This window comes from Carcharhinus amblyrhynchos, chromosome 23 (genome assembly GCF_965287045.1).
Source record: "Carcharhinus amblyrhynchos chromosome 23, sCarAmb.v2.hapA, whole genome shotgun sequence".
In the NCBI taxonomy this organism is placed as follows: domain Eukaryota; kingdom Metazoa; phylum Chordata; class Chondrichthyes; order Carcharhiniformes; family Carcharhinidae; genus Carcharhinus; species Carcharhinus amblyrhynchos.
The window spans coordinates 12,000,683-12,020,809 of NC_137346.1; the positions used below are offsets into that span (position 1 = coordinate 12,000,683).

The window sequence follows — 20,127 nt, forward strand, 5'->3', positions numbered from 1 at the left end:
CACTTGAGAGTCAACCACATTGCTGTGAATCTGTGTGGGGCGGCACAGTAACATCGTGGTTAGCACTGCTGCCTCACAGCGCCAGGGACCCTGGCTCAATTCTGGCCTTAGGAAGCTGCCTGTGTGGAGTTTGCACATTCTCCCCGTGTCTGCATGGGTTTCCTCCGGGTGCTCTGGTTTCCTCCAACAGTCCAAAGATGTGCAGGTTAGGTGGACTCGCCATGTTAAATTGCCCCTTAGTGTCCCAGGATGTGTAGGATGTGCCATGATAAATATGTGGAGTTACGGGGATAGGGTGGGGGTGGGCTCTGTCAGGGAGTCAGTGCAGATTCAACAGGCCAAGTGCCCTTCCTCTACACTGTAGGGATTCTATGATTCAGATGTAGCCCAGATAAGGTATGGATGAGATTAGTGAACCAGGTATGTTTTTATGACAACAATGGTCATCATTAAACTTTTAATTACAGATTTTTATTGATTTTACCATCTGGGATTTGAACGCAGCTCCATAGAAAATTAGTCTGAGTGTTTGGATTACTAGTCCAGTGACACACTATGCCATCTCCTTTCCCAAAGAAGAGAGAACACCAGAACCACAGGACCCTCTTTCTTTCCATCATCCTGCTATTTGAGCAGATACAAACATATCAGGATACAGTCTTTGAAATGACCTCTTTTTGGAGGCCTAATCTAAGGGGCCTCCACCTCTCTGGGTAATCCTCCCCCTTCTTGCTGAGAATCCAACCCTTTCTTATTCACAGGGGAATGCTGCCCTGTTTGAGGGAAATCTGTCTGTCTGTCTATCGCGGTGAGGAAAGTTGCAGTCTGTCTGAGGGAATCCCACCTGAGGGGATCCCTGTACGAACCCTCCTAATTCCCATCCACCTGTCTGACAGGATTTCTTATCTGACTGTCTGAGGGTAGCCTGGATGGGTGGGGGATGGAAATCTCTCTGTGTATGGGAGAGAGGGCGATGGGGGGATATCCCTGTCTCGGTGGGAGAGGGTGTCTGTCTATCTGGGTGGTGGGAGGGGGAGTGGAATCCCTGTCTGTCTGGATGGAGGGGAAAACTCTCTGAGTGTGGCGAGGGAAATCCCTGTGTGTTTGGAGAGGGGAATCCCCTGTCTGGGTGGAAAGGGGAAATCCTCTCTGGGTGAGTGGAGAGGAGATCCCTTGTCTGGATGGGGGAAGCAGGGAAATTCCCTATCTGGGTGGGGAGGGGGGGAAGGAACCCCTTGAGTCAGTGAGTGGAGGGAGAGGAAACCCCAGTCTGGGTGTGAAGGAGGGAATCCCCTGTCTCATTGAGTGGAGGAGGAGGAATTTCCCTGTCTGGGTGAGTGAAGGAGGGAATCCTCTGGGTGGGGGAAGAGGGGGAATTCCCAGTCTGGGTGGGGGGAAGGGAATCCCCTGTCTGGGGGAGTGGAGGAGGAGTGTTTGGGTGTGGAGGAGGGAATTCCATTTCTGATTGAGTGAAGGAGGAAAATCCCCTGTCTCAGTGAGCGAAGGAAGAGGGATTTCCCTGTCTGGGTGAGGGGAGGAGGAGGAATTTCCCTTCCTGGGCGAGTGAAGGAGGGAATCCCCTGTCTGGGTGAGTGGGGGGGAGAGGGAATCCCCTGTCTGGGTGAGTGGGGGGGAGAGGGAATCCCCTGTCTGGGTGAGTGGGGGGGAGAGGGAATCCCCTGTCTGGGTGAGTGGGGGGGAGAGGGAATCCCCTGTCTGGGTGAGTGGAGGGGAGAGGGAATCCCCTGTCTGGGTGAGTGGGGGGGAGAGGGAATCCCCTGTCTGGGTGAGTGGAGGGGAGAGGGAATCCCCTGTCTGGGTGAGTGGGGGGGAGAGGGAATCCCCTGTCTGGGTGAGTGGGGGGGGGGGGAGAGGGAATCCCCTGTCTGGGTGAGTGGGGGGGGGAGAGGGAATCCCCTGTCTGGGTGAGTGGGGGGGAGAGGGAATCCCCTGTCTGGGTGAGTGGAGGGGAGAGGGAATCCCCTGTCTGGGTGAGTGGAGGGGAGAGGGAATCCCCTGTCTGGGTGAGTGGGGGGGAGAGGGAATCCCCTGTCTGGGTGAGTAGGGGGGGAGAGGGAATCCCCTGTCTGGGTGAGTGGAGGGGAGAGGGAATCCCCTGTCTGGGTGAGTGGAGGGGGGAGAGGGAATCCCCTGTCTGGGTGAGTGGGGGGGGGAGAGGGAATCCCCTGTCTGGGTGAGTGGGGGGGGAGAGGGAATCCCCTGTCTGGGTGAGTGGGGGGGGGAGAGGGAATCCCCTGTCTGGGTGAGTGGGGGGGGAGAGGGAATCCCCTGTCTGGGTGAGTGGGGGGAGCGGGAATCCCCTGTCTGGGTGAGTGGGGGGGGGGGAGAGGGAATCCCCTGTCTGGGTGAGTGGGGGGGAGAGGGAATCCCCTGTCTGGGTGAGTGGGGGGGGGGGGAAAGGGAATCCCCTGTCTGGGTGAGTGGGGGGGGAGAGGGAATCCCCTGTCTGGGTGAGTGCGCGTTGTGGCTGTATTGCCATTGACGTCAGTGGCGCTCTGGGCGGCGGCGGCGTGGGGCAGGAGGAGCAGAGACTCGGTGCAGACACAGCCCGGGAGCGGTCTCTCATCCCTCTCTCTCTGCTTGTTGCAGTTTCTGATCTCCACCAGCGCCGAAATGTCAAGCTCCAAGTCGCCGGGCTGCACGGAGGAGGAGGCCAAGCAGAAACTGCTGTGGAACGTCAAGAGAGAGGCAAGTGGACAGGAGGCTGACATGACTGTTGTTGTTACAGGAAGAAAATGATGTTTCCAAAACAGCAGCTATTGCTAAACAGTCATCTGCTGGAGGCACAGCATTGAAATCACCCGCTGTTGTTGGCTCGGCATTGCATTGTGCTGTGGCTTGGGGTTGAGTGTGATATTACCTTTATTGTAACTGCAGTTGCACTTTGATACATTGGTGTGGGGTTTCAGGATATTTCACGGTCTGTGAAACAGCAACATCTTTCTGTCCAACTGTGCACAGTGTTGCAATAAACTGGATGTCATGTTGCTGCCTCGGTGACTGTGTGTGTGTATGGGGAGAGGAGGGGAGGGGGGAATGCTTTCTTTCTCCAGAGACCTGTAAGGAATCCTGCAAAAAAAAATTAGATGGTTAAGAGTTCGATGCTGTCTTCCCTTCGCCCGTCTGTGCTGGAGATATGCCTGTGAAAGGGACAATTGGCAAGTTCCAGCCCTTCCCCTTCGCTTGTTCTTATTTCCAGCAGGGGCTTTTAGTGTGTGTGTGTGTGTTGCTTCTATTTTTTTTTGTCATTGCAGTAAAGCCAGGTTTCAGTTCTGGGGAAAGAATGTCACAATCTCTTTACCTGACAGGTTTCTGTTTGGGTGTAGCTGGGTGCCGGCATTTGGGAGGGGAAGTGGCGTATTAAGGTCAGAAATAGAGAGAGGGAGAGAGAAGTGATGGGGAGGGAATCAGCAAAAGTCCTGGGTTTAAACGCCCCCATCCATCACCGAGCCTGTTTTATAATATAAATGTTCTATTCTGGGGACATTATTTATGATGTAACTATTGACGTTCTGATAACCACGTTGAGAGCAACTGGATTCGGTCACATGGTGTAGGATATAAAAAGAATATTTTCAGGGTGAGGATAAAATGTATTTCCATCTCAATCAGTTCTGAATTGAAACCCTGAACCAGAGATTTTGTTTTGTTAAATATAGCCCCAATTTACTACCTTTGCCCACGCAGTTTTTCAATTAGGGCACGGTTTATTTACTATGCAACAATCCTCGTAACTTTGGCCAAGTTGTAAGTGGTGGGGGAGAAGTGGAGGGAGAAGGGGGTCACCGTAAACCCAATTGTGATAAAGCTCTCCAACCCTAGGTGGGTTTTTTTTTGGGTGGTGGGTAATATTACCGGAGGGAGAATGAATGGACTAGGATGACTCACACAGTTACGTGGTGACAGATCCCAGTAGGCATTGGGTTTATGAATGAACACTTGTGATTGCAAGTCTCCCGAAATCGTGCTTTGCAACATGAACATTCTCAAGGATTTCCATCTGGCATTTGCTGGAAGCAGAGCCGCAAATAATGCTCATAATACCTTCCTTGCCTGTGTGCAGTATGTTGGTGCCAGTCCCTTGAATTAATGTGTTGTTTTGCTCCTATCACAGAATACCTATAGTGCAGAAGGAGGCCATTCGGGCCTGCACTGGCAACAACCCCACCCAGCCCCTATCCCCCGTAACCTCATGTACTTACCCTGCCAGCTACCCTGACACTAAGGAACAATTTAGCATGGCCAATCCATCTAACCCACACGTCTTTGGAGCGTAGGAGGAAACCCACGCAAACACAGGGAGAAGGTGCGAACTCCAACCACAAGCCCCACCTGTCATCCAAACTGGATGATCCAATTGTATTGATACACTTCATTTACTTTTTGCCATTCGCATTCTAACATCGAGCAGAATTAAGAATTCATTGGTCAACTGAGTCCATAGACTCTCTTCCCCCAAGCCCCACAACCACTGCAACCCAAGCCCCAGGCCACCTGAACCCCTCACCAACACTAATCTGAATGCTGCTGCCTGTGGAAGGCACCCCCAAGCCTGCCAACTGGTTAATGCTTTCCCTTCCCCTAGCCAAATCTAGTAGGTCCCAGGTTCTCTCCTAACACTTGCAATCCTGAGAACTATAAGGGAGTCATTTTCCTTGTCTGTTTCCCTGCTACATCACAGCTATTTGTTACAGCTAGAAGCTGAATCTTTCCGTTCATTACAAAAACCTTGGTACTATCGCTGCCTAACCTGCCTCTGATAATAGGGTATATTACTCTATTCTTTATTCCAAAAGAATGCAGTCTGTTTGCTTAAACCTATTTCCCATTATGCCAAGGGATAAACTGCTTGTTGGCCAAAACTCGTAAGGAAATTTAAAATACAGTTTAAATCTGTAATACTTGTTCAAAAATGATGAAGTATGTGCATATACAGACTACACTTTCATAGTGAGGCACATTGTGTTACCTTCAATATATAAGAATTTACTTTGTTTTAATAAGTAACAATTAATACTTCATAATAATTAGTAATTATTATTTAATTAGAAAACAGTGGTTCCCAATTCCCCCACTACACTGCCCTCTCAAGGGCAATTAGGAATGTGAAATAAATACTTGCCCAGTGGCAGTCACATCCCACAAATGGATAAAAATGCTCCCCACTTGCCTGGATAGGTAGAAGATGCATTGCGGCAACTCACCAAATTTTCTTCAACATCACATCCCGTAGCTGTGACCTCTACTACCTGAGAAACACAAGGTCAGTAGGTGCATGGAACACCACTAGGTCCTGCCCAAGTTGCACATCATCCTAATTTGGGGAGGTGATTGCCTCGTGGTATTATTGCCAGACTATTACTCCAGAAACTCAGCTAATGCTCTGGGGACCCGGGTTCGAATCCCACCACAGCAGATGGTGGAATGTAAATTCAATAAAAAAAATCTGGAATTAAGAATCCACTGATGACTGTGAAACCATTGTTGGAAAAACCCATCTGATTCACTAATGTCCTTTAGGGAAGGAAATCTGCTGTCCTTACCTGGTTTGGCCTACATGTAACTCCAGAGCCACAGCAATGTGATTGAATCACAACTGCCTTCTGAGGGAATGGGCAATAAATACTGGCCAGACAACGACATCCATGTCCCACGAATGAATAAACAAAATGTCTCCCCAAATCTGCACCATGGCTGCCTCAAAATCCTAGAATGTCCTCCACAACAGCACTGTGGCTGCGCCTACACTACACTGCGACAATTATAAGCTTTATAAGACTGTAATGCTTTGGGGCTGTCTTTAAAGTGAAACAGAGGAAGTTATGTGACCTGTTCAGCAATCTGCTTGACAATGGATCTGGGGTAGTTAAAAAATCAAAGGGAGGCACAGATTGTGGTACTGAGATTATATGGCAAATGATGTTCATGACTTGAGACATGAGAAACATCTGAGATCGCAATGGATAGATTTAAGGTCACCAAAAGTTCCAGAAAGGTGCTAAAAGTATTGGGTTTTAAACAGTTGCATTGTAAACTGTCCATTTACTTCTAAGATGAAGCAGAGTTGAGGTGAAGAATAGCTAATCAGCATTTCCACCTGGATACAATGTGTTTTGTGTTGCCATGGAGGAGATGGTAAAGGAAGCTATTTTTGACATCAGGTTACAGGCTTCCCTACAAGTCAATGAATGTCACAGACAACAGTTTTGAGTGGTTGGCAGAGAGACGGGGCTTCTTGGCTTTGTGATCGCAACAGCCAGACGTGGGAGGGAGACAATCTAGAATTGAAGAGACACATCCCACAATCATCTAAGGATTCTGGAAGATTTGTCCTGGCGTGGCCAGAGGGGTAGAATTGTTGGGACAGGCTTTGTTGCTGGTTGTAGTTTTTAGGAAATTCTCCAAAAGCTAAAGGAAACCCTTGAAGCGGTCACTCAGTTACGATGTGATGAAATGGGGAAATGCAAACCCATTACAATCTAGGTACAAGTGTAGACTGTTTGCTGTAAGGACTCTCATTCCATAGAGTGTGTTATGGTGTATAAAAGGGAACTGTCCCTTTTTGTAGTTGAAGTATAATGTGTATAAAGCATAAAAGAAAATAGGGTTTAGTCAATAGTGCTTTTTGTTGGTCATTTATTACAGTTAAATTTTTAAAACATGAATTCTTGATTTCAATTATTAACTGGAAGTTCAAATCTTTTTCTTTAAAGTTATTGGTTCCCAAAAAGGTCGTGATAACATGGATTGTTACAATTCAAGAAGGCAAGTCCACCATCACTTTTCGAAGGGTGGCACGGTGGTTAGCACTGCTGCCTCACGATGCCAGGAACCTGGGTTTTATTCTGGCCTTGGGCCATTGTCTGTATGGAGTTTGCACATTCTCCTCATGTCTGCGTAGGTTTCCTCCGGTTTCCTCCCACAGTCCAAAGATGTGTGGGTTAGGTTGATTGACCATGATGAATTGACCCTAGTATCAGGGGATTAGCAGGGTAAATCTGCGAGGTTACGGGAATAGAGCCTGGGTGGGATTGTCATCGGAGCAGACTCATGGGCTGAATGACCTCCTGCATTGTAGGGACTCTATTCTGATCCAATGGATTAGGGGTGGGCAATAAATGCCGGCTTTGCCAGTGACATCCATGAATTAATTTAAGAGAAGCAGAAAATAATAATTTGCCTTGTCATATTGTAAGATCTAGGGATTGACTAAACTGGCTGGATAGGAGCACTAGATACATTGCAGTTGGATAAAATGAGGATATACATGTAAATTTAGGAAGAAAAGAAATGGGTCATTTTCAGAACCTGATATTTTATACAACCTAGAAAAAAATTTGAGGGGATCTCACAGAAACGTAAAATCCTGATGGAACTGGACAGGCTGGATGTGGGAAGGATGTTCCCGATTTGGGGAAGTCCAGCACTCTGGGTCACAGTCTAAGGATGAGGGGTAAGCCATTCAGGATTGAGATGAGGAAGAACTTCTTCACTCGAGAGTTGCGAACCTGTGGAATTCTCTCCCACAGAAAGCTGCTGGGGCCGGTTTGTTAGGTATGTTCAAGAGGGAACTGGACATGGCCCGTGTGGCTAAAGGGATCAAGGGGTATGGAGAGAGAGCGGGAGTGGGATACTGAGAGTGCAAGATCAGCCGAACAGCTTACTTCTGCACCTATTTTCCATGTCGGTATGTTTCTACAAGTTACTTCTTTATGTTCATAAATCTTGAGCTTTATTTATGATTTGTGTTCTTTTATTGTGAAGAATATGAATAATAAAGGGAACAGATGAGGCCCACCCCCTCCCTGGATGTTGTCCAGTTGTTTGGAAGCAATTATACTTTTTGTTGTCGCTGCGTTTGTCAATGACAGACTAAAATAGCGAGCAAACCTGGGCAACTAAAATCACAGCATCCCCACTGGCAGAGTGCCTGAACAGAATGTGGTAGTATTATAGTTACACTTGGGACATTACTTTGAGGTGTTACCCGCTGACATGAAAGTGTGGAACTAAACTTGGCAAACAGGAAAGCTCAAGAAATCTACGAATGTGGAAGAGGGCCATTAGACTATCTGGCCCGTGGAGAAAGACATTGACTTGTGCTTGCAGGCTTCCCATGCGCCTCCTTCAGTTTGGTCTATTACATTCGCCACTCCCAATGTGGCCTACTCTGCATTGGAGAGACCAAACACAGACTGGGTCCTTCAGTAAGCAGGACCCAGACCTTCCTGTCACTTGCCACTTCAGCACACCACCCTGCTCTCCCGTCCACACGTCCGTCCTTGGCCTTTTGCAATGTAAAAAGTCTGACGACACCAGGTTTTAGTCCAACCGATTTATTTGATAATAGACTCACAAGCTTTCGGGGTTAGTCCCTTCGTCACCTGACGAAGGGACTAACCCCGAAAGCTTGTGAGTCTATTATCAAATAAATCGGTTGGACTAAAACCTGGAGTCGTCAGACTTTTTACTGTGTTTACGCCAGTCCAACGCCGGCATACCCACATCATGACTACTTTTGCAATGTTCCAGCCAACCCCAACGCAAACCGGAGAAACAGCACCTCATCTTCCGATTGGGCACTCCTGGAATCAACATTGAGTTCAACAAATTCAGAGCATGAACTCTCCCCTCCACCTTCACCCCATTTCCAGTTATCCTATTTAGTTTCTTCTTTTCATCTCGTTCACCCATTTATTTTTATCACTTATTTCTGTTTTTCCACTTCTGAAATCTTGCCCTGCATCTTGTTTCCAAACCTCACCTGCCCCAGTGCCAGCGCCAACTGCCACTTTCCTCAAGTAGCCCCTTAACAACCCTTCCCTCTGTTCTGCCATTCGCACATTCTGATCAACTTTTAACACCTTTCTCAGTCTTTATCATTATTTGCACTCCCTTTGTCCAGTTGCAACACCCTCATTGTATAAATCTCATCTGATTTTTTTTTTTGCCTACAGCTCTGACGAAGGGTTATCCTGACTCGAAACGTTGCCTCTATTCTCTCCCCACAGACGCTGCCTGACCTGCTGAGATTCTCCAGCATGTTCTGTTTGTGTTTCAGATTCCAGCATCTGCAGTGTTTAGCCTTTGACTTGTTCTTGATGGTTTGTGCCATTGTTGCCAAATGCTACGATTTTGTGCGGGCAGAATTTTGTATATTATTTATATCTATAACTCTTTGTGGCAATCCAGTCTTTAAAGTTCAACATTTCTGACACAATTTTGGGGAAAATCAAAGTGCACTTTAAAAGAAAAAGAATAAACTACAGCACTTGAAATCATCCTTGACTTTGAAAGCTGCAAAGTGAAGCTGGATGGTTGAAGTGGTTTGCACATTTCCCAGGTTAAGTTTGAAAGCAGAGGCAATAATGTAGCTTTGGGGGCGGCACGGTGCCTCACAGCGCCAGGGGCCCAGGTTCAATCCCAGCCTCGGGTCACTGTCAGTGTGGAGCTTGCACATTCTCCCCATGTCTACGTGGGTTTCCTCCGAGTGCTCCGGTTTCCTCCCACTGTCCAAAGAATGTGCTGGTAAGGTTGATTGGCCATGTTAAATTGCCCCTTAAGTGTCAGGGATTAGCAGGATAAATATGTGGGGTTACAGGGATAGGGCTTAGATGGGATTGTGGGTTGGTGCAGGTTCGATGGGCTGAATGGCCTCTTTCTGCACTGTTCCTATGATTCTATCGACTGCACTAAACAGCAATTCAAGGTGCTGATCAATTTAAACAAATAAACCTCTTTCCTGTTGCATCATCTGGGCAGCAATACATGTTTGCGCGACTCATTCATGTGTGCTGTGGTTACTGGTTCCATTCACTTGGCTCTGGCTGGGAGCACATTGCAACACAAAAATGTTTCGTCAGAGAGGCCCTGCCCCGCTCGCTGCTCAGCCCATGTATTTTACTGGAGTCTCCAGCCTGAACCCTGGTGCTGGAGACAATGCTTTAACTCAGGAAGGAAGACTGCTGACTGCCCTTTCTATCTGTTGTAATCCATCAACAATGCAAGTGTTCCAAATATGCAAACAGTGCACGTCCAAGGACTCCACGCTATCAGTCAGGGCAGAACGTCCCGTATTCGTCTGCAGGAAGGCAACAACAGACATTATCCTTGTGCACATGGAGTATTTAGCAGAACATCCAGCCGCGCTCATTAGATTAAAAACAAGCCTCCAATTTCACAAAATGGGCAAGCAAGTTAGAACAAAGAGTGCAGTGATTGTTTAGACCCATTATTCTTAGTGGCAATCCAGTCAAATATTTCTGACACAATTTTTAATTTTTTTTTAATTCATTCATGGGACATGGGCATCGCTGGCTAGTATTTATTGCCCATCCCTAGTTCATAGAATCCTATAGTGCAAACAGAGGCCATTTGCCTCACCGAATATGCACCAACCACAATCCCACCCAGGCCCTATCCCCATAACCCCCATGCATTTACCCTAGTTAGTCCCTCTGACACTACGGGACAATTTAGCACAGCCAATGCACCTAACCCGCACATCTTTGGACTGTGGGAGGAAACTGGAGTACCCGGAGGAAGTCCACGCAGACACGGGGAGAAAGTGCAGACTCTGCACCAACAGTGACCCAAGCTGGGAATTGAACCTGGGTTTCTGGCGCTGGGAGGAGATTGTGCCACCCTGCTGCCCAACTGTGCCTCCGTGCCACCCAAGTTGCCCTTGAGAAGGCGGTGGTGAGCTGCCTTTTTGACTCACTGCAATCCGTATGCTGTGGGTTGACCCACAATGCCATTAGGAAGGGACTTTCGGGATTTTGACCCAGTGATTGGGAAGGAACGGCGATATATTTCCAAGTCAGGATGGCGAGTGGCTTGGAGGGGAACTTGCAGGTGGTGGTGTTCCCATGTAACTGCTGCCCTTGTCCTTCGAGATGGAAGTGGGCATGGGTTTGGAAGGTTCTACCTAAGGAATTTCAAATAAAATCATATTATACCATTTTAAAACCTTGGTTAGCTGCATTTGTGGTTTTGTGTGCAGTTCTGGTCATCACACTACCAGCAGGACATGGAAGCTTTGGAGAGAGTGCAAGGAAGGTTCACTGGAATGCTGCCTGGTCTCGAGGATGTTGGCTGTGAGGAGAGGTTGAATAAACTAGTATTGTTTTCACTGGGTGGAAGTGTCAATTACAAGGGGACACAAGTTAAAGATGAGAGGGGGAAAGTTAAAGAGAGATGTTTTGGGGAAGTTTTTCATGCAGAGAGTGCTGGAACGCACTGCCAGAGGAGGTGGTGGAAGCAGGTACATTAGCAACATTTAAGAGGCATCTGGATGGGTACAGGAATAAAGAGGGAATAGAGGGATACGGACCGGGTAACGGTAGGAGATTTTTTTCAGTTTCGTTAGGGCATCATGGTCGGCACAGGGCTGAAGGGCCTGTTCCTGTGCTGTACTTTTCTTTGCTCTTTGTTATTTCTAACATCAATAAAACTTATTGCTCTTAAAGGACAGATAAAGTGCATCGAGGCCATTCTTTTAATCAGTAAGGAAGTCAAGAATTATGGGGATAAGGTGAGGAAGTGGCGTTGAGGATTATATCAGATCAGTCATTGAGTGGCAGAACAGACATGATGGGCTGAATGGCCTATTTCAGCTCTGTGTGTTTTATGGTCTTTTATGTTTAAAGCTGAGATAAACTTATTTTTTAAATCATAATTGGTGTGATATCTCTGTGCTGTGTTATGGTTTTCAGAGGATGTTAAATTGTTTGTGAGGGGTATTATCCAGAGTTAATAAATAGAATGATAGATTCCCTACAGTGCAGAAGGAGGCCATTCAGCCCATCGAGCCTGTACCAGCCTCAATCCCACCTAGGCCTTATTCCCGTAACGCCCACTTATTTATCCTGCTAATCCCCCTGACACTACGAGGCAATTTAGCCTGGCCAATCCACCTGATCCGCGTGTCTTTGCAGTGCGGGAGGCAACCAGAGCACTGGAGGAAACCCACACAGTCACCCGTGGCCAGAATTGAATCCAGATCTCTGGTGCTGTGAGACAGCAGTGCGAACCACTGTGCCCAATTAGTTTAGCTGCTTCTCACAGCACAACGATACACTTAGAGCTTCGTCTCCTCAGGCCACTGTTGGCAGACGTAAAGCTTGCTGATGACCAATGTTTAAACTCTCTGACCACCCATTCAAGCCAGATAAGCAACGTCAGCATTGCTGAATGAACCTGCCTTAATTTGCACAAGAAAGCCAACTCCCAGAACAATATAGACGAGCTTGTATTTTTAACCAAGGGATGCATGCTCACTTGTCTTCCTTTTTTGATTCCATCAACAATATTTAAAATTGTGGTGTACAATACAAATCAGATGTAGCTGATTACACAAAGCTGTGCCCCCCTCCCCCGTCTTTTGTACCCACATTATAAAGTGAAAGGATCACCAGTTTTATAACTACAGCAGGGTGGGTAATGGATGGTGATTGATGGATTCAAATTTCATGCTTGGCTTCTGATTCAGAGTGTTGGAATGCATTGCTTACAATGTTCTATATGATTCAGGTAGTTTCATCCCAGTTGCTATTGGAAATTGGTCAGTGATAATAATCTATATCTAACTGTAATACAGAATTGTAGAATAGTTACAGCACGGAAGTAGATCAAACCAGGGCAGGATTTCCTCAGTTAATGGTGGGCATTGGAGAGAACAAAGAGATCTAGGGGTTCAGGTTGATAGCTCATTTGAAAGTGGAATCATTGGTGCAAGGAAATTCTGTGTAATTTCCTTGCAAATTTGACCCCACTCCCACCCTCACACACGCCAACTCGGTTGGTGTCCTGTAGATTATAATGTAATTGCACCACTTTTGTATCTCTGGCCAAGTAGATTCTGTCCTTGACCCCACTCTGCAACATCATCTCTCCCTCCAGCACTGCAATGTCTTCCTTAATTAATACTTCCACCCCTCCTCCGTTCCTCCCTTTTCTATCTTCCCCGAACGTCCATAATCCAGGAATATTTAATAGTCAGTCCTCCCCTTCTCTGAGCAAGGTCTCCTGTCAGGGGAGATGGTGGTTTAGTGATATTGGCACTGGGCTAACAATCCAAAGGCCCAGGCTAATGTTTTGGGGGCACAGGTTCGTGCCCCACGGCAGCTTCTGGTATTCAAACACAATTAATAAAACTGGAATATGAACTCATTCTCAGTAATAATGTCAATAACAACTATCATCAGGAACCACATCCTTCAACTTAAGTCATAGGATCCTTATAGTGCAGAAGAATGTCATTTGGCCCATCGAGTCTGCACCGAACGCAATCCCACCCAGGCCCTACCCCCATATCCCTACATATTATACTCTCAAACCCCTCTAACCTACACATCCCTGGACATCTCTCTGATAAAGTACCTTGCCCAGGCTCTCTCCCCCATCCTATTCCTGTAACTTAATACACTTCCCATGGCTAATCTCCTAACCTACACATTTTGGGACACCAAGGGGCAATTTAGCATGGCCAATCCACCTAACTTGCACATCTTTGGACTGTGGAGGCTGCTGGTTGGAATGGGACAAAGGGAATGTAAATGAATTTATAGAAGGCTGGGAAGATGCTAAAAGTGCCCATCAAGTGATCAGAATGGCAGAACGGAGGTACAGATTGTTGAAGGACTGTCTGAGGATTATGGCAGTTGTCCTGATGGGGGCGGAGGGAAGGGAGGGGGCAAGAAGGGGAGCTGGAATGGAGAAGTGGAAAAATGGAAGGGAGAAAGGAGGATGATAAAATGAATGAAATAAAATAAATGGAGATGGGGTGAAGGTGGAGGGGGGAGTTCATGCTCTGAACTCAATGTTCAGTCTGGAAGGCTGTAAAGTGCTCATTCGGAAGGTGCCGTTCCTCCAGTTTACGTTGGGTTTTGCTGAAACATTGGAAAAGCCAAGGACAGACTAAGATTGTTTGAGGTTTTGTGCAGACTCGACATTATCTCTTGGCTTTTATATTTGTAGTGTAGCACGCAAAAGTCTCAAGGGCCACAACATGTCAATTTCCCAGGGGATTTCCACAATAGGAAATAATTCACTCAAAGAAGTTAATAGCGGCAGTCTAAGCCTTTGCATCCGATGTTTGAAGAAAAAGCATTAATAATTCCACTCTCGTTGCAAGGCAAGTTGCAATGAATACAAAAACGATAAATGGATATTGTACCAAGTTTGTTGCAATTGATCGGAGCCTGAGTTTGATCTATACGTGAATTAAAATTAATTAATTGGTTGAGGGAAAGATTTTGCGTGGAATCTCTGAACACTGGATACTCTTGTGATGCAAATCAACATTTGTTCCTAATTATACAGCAGCTTATCTGTTTCTAATTAAATCAGGGCTTATCTGCCTTGACACCCAGACAGTTCACGACATTTGATTTTATGCATAATTAAGTGTGTGGATAGACACTTGTGTGACACTCCAGTATAAATGATCTCCTAAATATTCAGTATTCTTTTCAGTTATTGTACTTTATTGATAAAGTTAGAGCGTGTTCAGATGTTCTTTTGAATATTAAGAAGGCTGGTTGGAGTTGGTTTTGTGTGAAGATGGTTGGTTTTGATTATTAATGTACTTGCTTTGATCTTAGTGGATATCAAAGCCACTGATGACCTTACAATAAATAGAAGGCCGCCCACTGTGAGACCCGTTTTCTTTCAATTAGGTTAAAAGGAAATTGAGTTTAGCTAAAATGTGGAAGGAATTGCGGTTTCTCCTCCCTGGCAGCACAGGTAAAGGAACAGGAAGAGGCCATTCAGCCCCTCAAGCCTGTTCGCCCATTCAGTAAAATCAAGGCTGATTAGGATCCATTCGACCGTTTTGAGTCCATATCCCTTCAGTTTTTTTCTAGCCAAGACTATTATCTTATATTATCACCAGGAGACAGAAGAATAAATGGGAGGTGCAGGTTGAAGGGATGACTGAATAAAGATAGCAGCAAATAATTCACTTCTAGAGATCTGATGACTTCTGGTAGTTGCTTAGACAACTAGGCCTCCCTCCGTTAGCACGTAGTAGAAGAATTCTCACCCCACAGCTTCCTACCTTGCTCAAGCGGTGATTCTTTTTTGATTTGATTTATTATTGTCACATGTATCAGTATACAGTGAAAAGTATCGTTTCTTGCGTGCTGTACAGACCAGGTATATCGTACATAGAGAAGGAAAGGAGAGGGTGCGGAATGTAGTGTTACAATCATAGCTAGGGTGTAGAGAAAGATCAACTCATAGAAACCCTACAGTGCAGAAGAAGACCATTTGGCCCATCAAGTCTGCACCAACAACAATCCCACCTTATCTCCGAAATCCTGTACATTTACCCGCTAATCCCTCTAACATACACACCCTGGGACACTAAGGGGCAATTTAGCATGGCCAATCAACCTAATCTGCACATCTTTGGAGTGTGGGAGGAAACAGCAACACTCAGAGGAAACCCACGCAGACACGGGGGGAACGTGCAAACTCCACAAAAACAGTGACCTGATTGGGGAATCGAATCCAGTCCCTGGCGCTGTAAGGCAGCAGTGCTAACCATTGTGCCACCACTGTGCAACATGAACACAACCCATAATCATTGGCATACAATCTGACCTTGGAAGTCTTTAACTGTGACAACGCTACTTTAGTTAAGCATAATTCGAGAATGATTCACTAGGTAATCATTGATGGCATCAACGAGTCTGGTTTTCAGTGCTGGATACTGATGAAGTTGCTGCACTCTGTCAAGCTGTCAATCTAGCGTGCGCCCACGGCACTGTGGCACAAGTGATTTTGCTATGCTCCTGCCCTCTGCGCCTCCACGTAAAGATGGAGATGCAGTGGTCATTGGCATTTCAATAGTCGGGGTGGGTGTCAGTTAGGTGTTGCTGCAGCTATATGCCATGTGCCGTGCCTCTGATGTCCAGGTAAAGGATGTCGGCAGGTACAGGAGAGGGTCCAGAACATTCTGAGGATGGAAGGGGACCTGCCAGGAGTATTGGTCCAAATGAAAACCACTGACACTAGAAGGAAAAGTTTCAGGAGCTAAAGAGCAAGTTAAAAGGCAGGGCATCCAAAGGGGTAATGTCCCCCATTACTCCCAGTGCTAATGGGTACAGATAGAATGGTGGTAGAATAAAATGTGTTAATTTGTAGCTGAAGGAATGATACAGGAGGGAGGGAGGGCTGCAGTTACCTGGGATATTGGGGCCAGTTCTGGGGCTTTGTCTCTACAACTGCACAAGAATCAATACTTCTCACTGTGTATACAAGTACATGTGACAATAATAAATCAAATCAAAATCAACAGAGCTGGGACCAATATAACCGCAGGAAGGATCAGCTGTGTTTTACGATAAGGTTTAGCAAATCTGGCAGGGAAATGGGTATCAGAATGAAACATTAGAGATAAGAATTAAGGCGCACTGGGTGATCATAATATTACCATAAAAACATAAGAACTAGGAGCAGGAGTAGCCCATTTGGCCCCTTGAGCCTGCTCTGCCGTTCAATAAGATCATAGCTGATCTTTTCATGGACTCAGTTCCACTTACCCGCCCGCTCACCATAAACCTTAATTCCTTTATTGTTCAAAAATCAATCTATCTTTGCCTTAAAAACAAGAAGGTAGCCTCAACTGTTTCACTGGGGGTAGGGAATTCCACAATTCACAACCCTTTGGGTGAAGAAGTTCCTCCTCAGCTCCGTCCTAAACCTGCTCCCCCTTATTTTGAGACTATGCCCCCTAATTCTGGTTTCACCTGCCAGTGGAAACAACTTCCCTGCTTCTATCTTATCTATTTAAGACCCTGGACCCTGTATGAGACCCTGGTCAGACCCCACACTTGGGAGTACTGTGCTCAGTTCTGGTCACCTCATTCCAGGAAGGATGTGGAAGCCATTGAAAGGGTTCAGAGGAGATTTACAAGGATGTTACCTGGATTGGGTGGCATGCCTTATGAGGGCAGGTTGAGAGAACTCGATCTTTTCTTCGTAGAGAGATGAAGGATGAGAGGGGACCTGATAGAGGTGTATAAGATGATGGGAGGTATTGATCAGGTGGACCCTCAGAGGCTTTTCCCCAGGGCTAAAATGGCTGCCACAAGAGGACACAGGTTTAAGGTGCTGGGGAGTAGGTACAGAGGAGATGTCGGGGTAAGTTTTTCACTCAGAGGGTGGTGGGTGGGTGAGTGGAATCGGCTGCCGTCAGTGGTGGTGGAGGCAAATTCATTAGGGTCTTTTAAGAGACTTCTGGATGAGTACATGGGACTTAATAGGATTGAGGATTATAGGTAAGACTGGTAGGTAGAGATAAGATCGGCGCAACCTGTGGGCCGAAGGGCCGGTTTGTGCTGTAGTTTTTCTATGATTTTCTTTATAATTTTATATGTTTCCATAAGATCTCTCCTCATTCTTCTAAATTCCAATGAGTTATAGTCCCAGTTTACTCAATCTCTCCTCATAAGCCAACCCTCTCAACTCCAGAATCAATCTAGTGAATCTCCTCTGCACCCTCTCCAGTGCCTGTACATGCTTTCTCAAGTAAGGAGACTAGAACAGTACACAGCACTCCAGGTATGGCCTCACCACAGGGCTTAGAATTGGTATGGGAAAGGGCAAGGTACAATCAAACAGAAAAATACTTAACAGGAGGTGGGCTAATTTCAAAGAATTGTTAAGGTCAATTGGGGTCCAATATTGGTAGGAGAATCAGTAATTAAATGATGAAATGCCTTCAAAGCGAAGATGGTGTGGGCACAGTGTGAGCACATCCCTATTGGGAGAAAAGGAGGGCAATCACAGCAGAACTGGATAAATAAAGATAGAAAGGTTAAAATGAGACTGAGACTGACAATTGTTAAGTTCGCAATTCAATGGAAAAGCAAGCTGAATATAGAAAGTACAGAGGATTTCTATAAAAAGAGTATGGTGGGTGGGAAAAGAGAGTGTGAGAATAGATCAACAGCGGACACAAAATGGAATTTTTATAAACACACAGATAATAAAAGGATGGGATTGATTAGGGACCATAAAAGAGATGGTTTAGTAGAGGCAGAAGGCATGGTTAAAGCACTAAAGATACTCCAGTCAGATAATTTTCTCTATCCTACCTTGGTGGGATGCATTCTCAGTTGCTGAGGGAAATAAGAATGGAAACTGAACCTGATAGAAGTTTACAAAATGAGGAGAGGCCCTGATAGAATAGATAATTGGGAGTCTTTTTCCCAGGATCGAAATGTCAAGGGGCATAGGTTTAAGGTCAAAGGGGGAAAGTTTAAAGGAGATGTGAGAGGTAAGTGTGCTACACGGAGAGTGGTAAGTGCCTGGAGTGTGCTGCTGGAGAAGTGGATACAATAGTGCCGTTTAAGAGGCCTCTTGACAGATACATGAATAGGCAGAGAATAGAGGAATATAGACTGCGTGGAGGCAATAGGTCTTTACTTTAGAAAGGTGTCATGTGTCAGCACAGGCTTGGTGAGCTGAAGGGCCTCTTCTTGTGCTGTACTGTTCTTTGGTTCTTTGTCACGACAAGCTAGTCAGCCGAGTGTCAGATATCAGAACCAGGGCAAATTAGTTGATGCCAGGAACTGCTTAGGTCAATGAATGAAAATCACCAACTGGAGTTGTTAAAGGCAAATTGCATTTGAGTAACTCAATTGAGTTCTTTTGATGAAGCGATGGGAAGTTTTGATGGGGGTAATAGGAATGGTATTCTGTATGTGGACTTTAAAAAAGTATTTGACAAAGTACCACACAATAGGCAAATTAGCTAAACTAAAACAGAATTTTAACATCTGACGAGAAACTCAAATGTATGAGACAGATAGTATCAGATCTCAGGAGGGCATAAAAAGACAGGAGGCAAACTAAATTAAAATAAATTAAATGCAAAAGAAGTAAGAAGTGATACATTTTGGTAAGGAGAGGCAAATGAAATTCTTGACTTTTTTTGGAAAGGAACATTTATTTTTCATTGTCACAAGTAGGTTTACATTAACACTGCAACGAAGTCACTGTGAAAATCCACTAGTCGCCTGTTCGGGTACACTGAGGGAGAGTTTAGCATGGCCAATGCATCTAACCTGCACATCTTTCGCACTGTGGGAGGAAACCAGAGGAAACACACGCAGACGTGGGGAGAACGTGCAGACTGCGCACAGACAGTGAGCCAAGCTGGGGATTGAACCTGGGTCCCTGGCGCTGTGAAGCAGCAGTGCTAACCACTGTGCCAGCCTTACACTGTCGGAAGGATGTGAATGCGTTGGAGAGAGTGCAGCAGAGGTTTAGAAGAATGGTTCCAGGGAGAGAAACTTCAGTTATGAGGGTAGATTGAAGAGGTTGGGACTGTTTTCCTTGGAGGCTGAGAGGAGGTTAGGTAGAGATGCTCAAAACTGTGAGGGAGGGTTGAACAGGGTAGATAGGAAGAAACTGTTCCAGCTCATAAAGGGATCAAAAATGAGAAGGGGCAGATTTAAAGTGAAGGAAGCGAATGTGACATGAAAAAAGAACCCTTTCACACAACAGTTGGGGTCTGGAATGCACTGCCTGGAAATGTGGTGGAGGCAGGTTCAATCGAGACATACAAGAGACGGATATTTGAATAGAAACAATGTGCAGGTAGGAGAATGGCTCCAAGTTGTAATGCTTGTTTGGAGAGCAGATATGATGGGCTGAATGGCCTCCTTTTGCACTATAACAATTCTGTGGTTATACCAAAGAGCTAGCACAGGCATTATGGGCTGAATGACTGCCTCCTGTGTTGTAATTCTTTATGACTTTATCAGATGCATTGACAGTAATGATGGAGGACAAGTGGCTCAGTGACACCAGCAATGTATTTGAATCACTGCAACTGTGTTTGATTGAAGCAGCTAACTGACACTAGGTGGGCTGAAACTAGTAGATTCTCATTATGCAATCAATCACCCTGTCATCTCCAACGTGCAACGCATGCAGAGCATACAGGAATGTGCAACTTACGGCCAAACTCTCTAGAAGGCTCTAGAATCTAGACAGTGTGAAACCAATCACAAAAGCTCTGAGTAACTGATTGCTGTGTCTGAATATTGAGAGCTTGGCAGTCTGTCCTTGCACATAGCGCTAAGCTAACCC

General features: G+C 45.9%; 1 protein-coding gene across 1 annotated transcript in view; it reads left to right on the forward strand.

Annotated features, from left to right (window-relative positions):
• The first annotated feature begins 2,571 nt into the window (after positions 1-2,571).
• Positions 2,572-20,127, forward strand: part of sgsm2 (small G protein signaling modulator 2) — a 239,368-nt gene continuing 221,812 nt past the window's right edge. The window contains exon 1 of the mRNA XM_080210376.1: positions 2,572-2,709. Within this exon, the coding sequence (XP_080066502.1) occupies positions 2,635-2,709 (75 nt within the window). The 5' untranslated portion in view covers positions 2,572-2,634. The remainder of the gene's footprint in view (positions 2,710-20,127) is intronic.